The 6,950-nt window shown below is 31.2% G+C and overlaps 1 protein-coding gene across 1 annotated transcript; it reads right to left on the bottom strand.

Moving 5' to 3' along the window:
• Window positions 1–2,225: 2,225 nt before the first annotated feature.
• Window positions 2,226–5,850, bottom strand: LOC133304438 (alpha carbonic anhydrase 7-like). Its single transcript, XM_061504478.1, has 7 exons — window positions 5,684–5,850; window positions 5,345–5,562; window positions 3,840–3,946; window positions 3,477–3,591; window positions 2,920–3,084; window positions 2,679–2,732; window positions 2,226–2,499 (listed from the first exon to the last, which is right to left on the bottom strand). Exons 1-7 carry the CDS (start codon window positions 5,781–5,783, stop codon window positions 2,419–2,421), a joined length of 840 nt encoding a protein of 279 aa, XP_061360462.1. The 5' UTR covers window positions 5,784–5,850; the 3' UTR covers window positions 2,226–2,418.
• Window positions 5,851–6,950: the final 1,100 nt, after the last annotated feature.

Here is a 6,950-nt window from a genome sequence, read left to right as displayed (position 1 = left end):
TAAATTAATCCAAACATAATTATATCAATCTAAGACCACTTCTAGTCTTTAAAATTGCATGAAGAATTTAATTAAACAATCAAATTCAAGTTTAGGCAATTACTTTGCTTATTAGCAATATAGTCCCTAAACTTTCACCTATTTATATTTTGGCCCCTAGACTTTATCAATACTCTCATTTGAGTCTAATTTACCTTATTTGACTTGAATTGTATTATCACAAATTTTAGCATGTCAATTCATTCATTTGCTCAACAAAATTTACATCAAAAGCTTACTTACTTTAAAATTGGCATAAGCCACTAATCACCCTTATTATCTCTATATAATTTCTAGATTTCTTAACGAGGATTGTTATAACACCTACATACTAACTAACAATGGGAAAATCAACACCCTAGTTATGCTTTACATTATTAGTTTTAATTCGTTCTTTATACTGAGTTCTTGATTCTTGATCTTGATATTCAGTTTGGTAGTTTAATTTTCGTTTTTATATTTGAATAATAATCACAAAAACCCTTACGGTCGATCCAACTTTGATAGCGTGATAAATTATTGCTTGATAGATCAATTTTCGTGAAAATGATATCTTATTTATCACTTTATTACTTGTACAATAGGTATAGTACTTCTCGTGATTGCATCCAAAGCTTTTGTAGTGATGTGGATTTAGTCTTACAACTTTTGGTTTAGGTCCTAACTCAAGGTTGGAGACTTACATTCGGTGTTGTTGTCCAAATAAGTAAAGGTGAATTCAAATGGATTGGAATCTCTTAACTAGTTGTGGAGGAGTCATTCGAGATGAGAGGGGTAGGTGGTTACTGGGTTTTCACGGAAAGCTTGGAGTTGGTTGCGCGATTATGGCTAAGCTAGGGGGCATGGTTACATGCCTATCTCTTGTTTGGGATAGAGGGTCTAAGCAAACCATTTTAACCCAAAATTTTAAGATGTTAAGTGAGGACCTTTTTAATGATTTATATTTTGTTTTCTCTAACACACACCCTTACGCATGAGCCCTTAGGGCTTAAAGTGTGGATATTGCACATGCTTAATTTTTTGTTTTCTTTTTGATTTACCTTATACTTATTTAATTCCCCAAGTAGACGGCGGTGATGATCGAACTCGTGTCACTGAAGCTCTAATACCATATAAAGAACTATTTCAACCCAAATTCTTAAAGTATTATGTGACGGCCTTTTTAATGGTTTATATTTTTTTTCTATAAGAAGTGTGCCTAAAGGGAAGCTCTACCGTTGCCTCAAAATTGATCAGCGCAGACATCTCTCATAACCACCCTTACTTCCCGTTGGTGAGGAGAATTAAACTTATTCTTGACAGACAGTGGTCTGTTACTATGTCTCATGTGCCCAGGGAGGGTAATGCTGTCTCTGATTGACTGGCATCACATGTTGTGGAGCAAGACTGCGAGTTACACGTTCATGACTTAGTGCTTGTAGGTTGTAGAAAGCTTGTTTTGAATGATCTTTTGGGAATATCCATTGATGAGTAGCTAGTTCTGTATTTTATCCTTTCTTTCCAAATATATATAAATCATGTGCTACTAGTTCATCTCTCTTTCTCTCTCTTCATTTTTAATTAGGAGAGCTACCTATTAAAATTTACTTTACAATTAATTTGAGATCAATACTATTATGATCAATACATATGTAATTCTACGTAACATAAAATTTAGAGTAAATACTCTTTTTGGTCCTCAACAAATTTTATGATGCCCGATTTAGTCCCTAGCAAATAAAAAGGCCCATTGTGGTCCCTAAGAAATTCAAAATGAACCAATTTAGTTAAAATTATGATCCCTCACAATTTTAAAAAAGGCCGATATTAGTCCTCAAAAGGACTAAAACGGGTTCATTTTATATTTCTTAGGGACCACGATGGGCCTTTTTATTTGCTAGGGACTAAAACGGGCATCGTAAAATTTGCTGATGACCAAAAAGAGTATTTACTCTAAAATTTATTAGGTATTTTATAATCATATATTCCATTTCAACTTTAAATCTAAAAGCATTTGCTTGACTTTCGTATATATAAATTACCTTATAAGCACGAGCTTTTAGTGGAGTTAGATATAATGTAAAAAGAGAGACAACTTTTTTTCTAGTAATTCAGAACTCTGCTTCTTAATTTCCTCGTCTTTGAAAACAAGCAAGAAACCAAATTGCTTTTTTTTTTTTGAACCACTTGGAGAGAATAAGTAATATATAAATATGCAAGAGACAGCTTTAGAACCAATTAAGTGTCTTTTACCACGAGTATACCATATAATTTGGGTGGGGTTGGATAAAAACCAAAATCCTAGAAACATTAATAGCACTATAGGAGCAAATAGTAGTCAAAGAATTTATTTTAAATCAAAATAAAGAAATGTATTGCTCCGAAAATTATGTAGTTAATTTATTCCTTCCGTTTAGGACTATAGAGTTGTATCCCTCGCCTATTCAGGGGTTGCACAGGTCTGGCATTCCTCTCTGCATGCTGCCATAGAGTGAATCATTCATAAGCAATAATTAAAAAAAAAAAAAAAAAAGGAGATGGTTGGCTCCCCCATTTTTTTAATCAAAAAGAATTTGCTCAATGATAATAATTTAATTTATATTTATATTTATATTTTGATAGTGCACTATTAGAGCGGTAGATCAAACTTGAATACTTACATCTTGTACGGCCTCTCTTAGTAACTTGACTTGCGCCCTTGACACACTTCTTATCTGATGATCAGACAATTTCAACGGTTCAATTAAATATATAATTCTGATTGTCATATGTAAAGAAAAATTTAGGAAGAAATTTTAAAAATATTATTTTTTCTTCTTTTTAAAAATATTTTTTCTTTTCCCACACAGAACAAAATGGGTGACATGGGAGATTTAAAGATTAGGTTTTAATGAATAGCACCTTTTTATTAATGGTCCAAATGACACCTTCAGTGCAAGGAGGGACAGTGAGGGAGCCCATGTATCTGTAGTACTTCTTGCCACCCAGCTTGATTTCTGAGGGATCAATGATCCCAATGCTCCTTTCTGCTTCTTCATCCACCATGGATTTTATGTACTTTGACAACTGAAATCATTTCAAGCATACTTATTCAGATAAATAAATATTTTAATTAAGCTCGTCATTTCTCCTGTTACGTAAGATATAATTATCTTTTGTAATCCTCCCTTTGAGTGTTTGGAAAACAATACATTGGCATTTTAAAAAATTTATTATCTTTTGTAATATAATTTTTTTCTAAAAGCCATTATATATTGGGAATATAATTTGTTATGTAACACATTAAAAATGGGTATATGACCCATTAAGAAAACAAGTGGATTTCACTCATTTTTTATGATAAAATTTGTTCCCTTATTTATTTCCCCAAATCCCAAAAAAAAATTGTTGTTTTTAAGTTACAGCGCACGTTACTTAATCTCATGTGAGAACCACTAAATAAAATGAATTTGAACTACCTTGGAGAGAAGAGGATCGGGCGCACCAATATTATAAAAAAGTCCAACAACTGCAACCTTGTTCTTACCCTTTGTGTTTAGGCTTTCATGAACCATGTGAAGCTCCAGGTCATACCTAATATTCCAGATAAAAAAAGAAAGTTTCAACTTTTCTCCATCCATTAAAAATATTTTTTTGGTACACCAATAATATGATATTGATTGTATATCATCAGCAAGAAGTATTCTTGTGTAATTTCGAATAAAATATGTGCAGTAAATTTTACATTTAAAATACTGAGACCCCACTATAGAAAACAAAAGCTATTCACTCTTTGGATGAAAATTGATATAACAAGAAAAAGATTGTGAAGCAAGACAAACCTCCTGCCATTGATGGTGTGTTCGGAAGGTGAGTGCCAGTGGCATTGATGTAGAAAGAACTCGGTGCCGTTGATTTTTATTGATCCTGCTTCTCCCTCCCATTTCAGCTGTACCCATTGGTGCATTTGTAAGAGAATTCAGATTTTAATCAAAGATTATGTGACCAACCAATATCATATCTATGCTGTGGTGATTTACTAAGAACCAAATCAAAATAATAGATATCTTGTGTTATAGCTTAAACCGGACAAAACCACGTTCGCCAAGTGCTACTGACAGCTAGCTAAGATATAAACAACAACTAAGTTAATTGTCCAGAAACGTTGGCATTGTACGGTCTTACAATAAAGAAAATAAATGTCCTAAAAATTGTCTAGTTTCGTGTGAAATGATAGATAGCAAAACATCATCATCCGTTAATTTAAAATATGTTTGATTTATGTGTATAGGATCAGACAGGGTGCATTATTGGAATTCTGGAAGCATCATCCCACAACCACATACCTCGCACAACCACAACCACAACCACATACATTAGGGCTGTTTGATTATTGTTTTTTAAAATAGTTTTTTGATTTTCAGAAAAAAAAAAATACAAAAAAATCCATTTGATAAGATCTGTTTTGGAATTTTTATAAAAAAAATTTAACTATTTTTTTGTTTTTAAAATTAAATTTAGAGAACATGTTGTATTGTTTCTATTTTCTGTTTAAGTTTTTAACTTTCAAAAATAAAATAAAATAAAAAATACACATATTTTTTTTTTTTGGTACATTAAATACACATATTTTCATAACTATTTTATAAAACAGTTTTATGAAGAAAAAAAAATCAGAACACAGTTAAATAGGCTCTAAGTTTTTTTTTCTTTTTTCAGGCACACAGGAGTAAAATTAAAATTTTTCAAGCATTAATGTTTTTTTAGAGACTTTTGAGTCTTTGACACATTTAACACGAGAAAGCAAATATTTTATTGGATTGATTCAAAATTTAAATATTTCATTAAAATAAGGGTTTTATAAGAGTTATCTGTAGGAAAAGTGATTCTGTAATGTTATAGAGATTCGTTTTGCGTGCCTTAATTTTTTATTTACTTTTTTATTTTAAAAAGTGTGGGCCCCACAAAATGTTGTGAGTGTAGGAAAGTTTGTTGTGTTATGTTTAAGGATAAAACGAAAACCCTTAAAATAATATAATAAAACTCATATGGAATAATGCATCACTTAAATAAAAATGAATACACACTTGCCACAAATTGCACCAATCATGCATCACTGAACACTTGCCACAAATTACACCAATCATGCATCACTTTCGTGCGCGGCTTGAATCAACGGAAAAATATTTTCTCTCCCTCACCATTATTGTCAAAAATCCTGTTTTTGAGGCTTTCAGGAATTTTCAATTAAGAAGACATTGTTCAGATCCAGAAAAAAGAATGAATGATCGATGCTGCTTTAAGTAAAATTGTGATCAATGATTTTCTAATTTTGTTGATTGATTACCTGAATATCATGGCCTCTGTTCTTGAGAGTGGCATTCTGAGGCTTATAACTCTTCTTTAGCTCTCCTAATTTAGGAACCACTCTCACTCTATGGCTTGACAAATCAATTGGAGATTGCATAGCACCATTTTTACACGCTGCCCATTCCTTCTTCAGTTCGCCCCAGTGTGAGGGACCCTTTTTGCTCCCTTTTATGTAATCAAACTCATGCTCGTCCTCTGCACAAACACATGTGGATGATTAGCATCACAGCACGTACTGCACACACATCAAATGATTCAAACTAAATCACAAAGCATGAAAATACTCCAAGAACGAAAGAGACTTGACTCCACTTACCAACTTCCTGTGCCCCAGTCCATATTGTTGAATGGAGTAGGATGGTTACTAGTATTAGCAAATTTGGGAGGAAGACTTTGAGCCTGGTTTGGTGCTTCATGCTAGTTTCAGGCAAAGAGAATAAAGATTTGGACTTTGAAACTTTTGAATCAACAAATAATCTTATTTACACAATGGTAAGGACTGGTAGTATTAATACATATCACATATATATTGGCATCGGAAAAGACGTGTGTTATTTTAAAAGATATAAAATTGTGTCATTTTAAATTATGTCATTCTAAGATAAAAAAATAAATTATGTAAAAAAGAAAGTGGATAAAAAAATAAAAAAATGAATATCACTTTTTTATGAGATTATAATAACACAAATTATATTATTTAAAAAGCGAATTAATTATTCCTACTTGATTTGTGATTTGGAGAAGGAAATCTGTTCATAGAAAATCTGTTCCCAAATGATTCCTTTTATGTCCTTTGTTTTTTTATTATTCTCTTTTTTGGCTATTTTGAAGTGGGAACACAGAATCTGTTGTTCTTGTCAGAAAACATGAAAAGACAGTATAATCCAACAAAAAAACTCTTTCAAGTTTCAACATTGTACCTTTTTTTTTTTTTTTAGTTACCCAACCTTAATTACATTTTTGAGACAAGTTGGCTCCCTCTGGTATTTTCGTAAGCTTCAACTCTTTGAGCCGGCTATGAGACTAATCCGGAGTGCGGGGATCAGTGATGGCTAAAGGTTCAGCCCCCTCCCCAAGAATTATACTATACTCCTTTTTAAAAAAATAAAATAAAATTGTTGAAATAGTACTTCGTGATAATTATTTCTTAATTTAACTCAAATCAGTCACTAGCGACAACATGGTGTGACTCACTTGGGTGTTCTTTAAAGTCTCCTTGGCCAATGTAATTCTCATTTGTTTATCAACGTCTTTTCAAAAGTTAATTTTTTATTTATTTATTTGAGAAAATTAAATATTTAGAACTTAAAATGATAATAATTATGTATGAAAAAAATGACAATAATTAATATATATTATTTAATATAGTAAACAACATAATAATTATTATTTGAGAAATTTGCATTATATTTGTTAGTCAAATAATTATTATTATTGTAAATAATTCTCATTCATCTAACATAAAAATTAAATAATTTAAAAATATCAAATTTATTGTCAAAATAACAAGTTCATTTTTTTCATTTTTGTTCAAAGAATTCAAATATTTAAAATTATTTAAGTTGGGTAAGTGATACCGCACA

This window comes from Gastrolobium bilobum, unplaced genomic scaffold (genome assembly GCF_033153095.1).
Source record: "Gastrolobium bilobum isolate Gb01-03AN ecotype WA unplaced genomic scaffold, APGP_CSIRO_Gbil_v1 utg14547, whole genome shotgun sequence".
Classification (NCBI taxonomy): Eukaryota; Viridiplantae; Streptophyta; class Magnoliopsida; order Fabales; family Fabaceae; genus Gastrolobium; species Gastrolobium bilobum.
The sequence above is the reverse complement of the archived record's forward strand: the minus strand, read 5'-3'. Positions and strand labels throughout refer to the sequence as shown.

What these genes read in the sequence shown, in the direction of transcription:
- LOC133304438 (XM_061504478.1), bottom strand. Translation starts at nt 5,783, where the DNA reads ATGAAGCACCAAACCAGGCTCAAAGTCTTCCTCCCAAATTTGCTAATA. An exon ending in ACAGAGGCCATGATATTCAG is followed by an intron (nt 3,947 to 5,344) that starts GTAATCAATCAA and finishes CAATGGGTACAG; the next exon opens with CTGAAATGGGAGGGAGAAGC. An exon ending in CACACCATCAATGGCAGGAG is followed by an intron (nt 3,592 to 3,839) that starts GTTTGTCTTGCT and finishes CTGGAATATTAG; the next exon opens with GTATGACCTGGAGCTTCACA.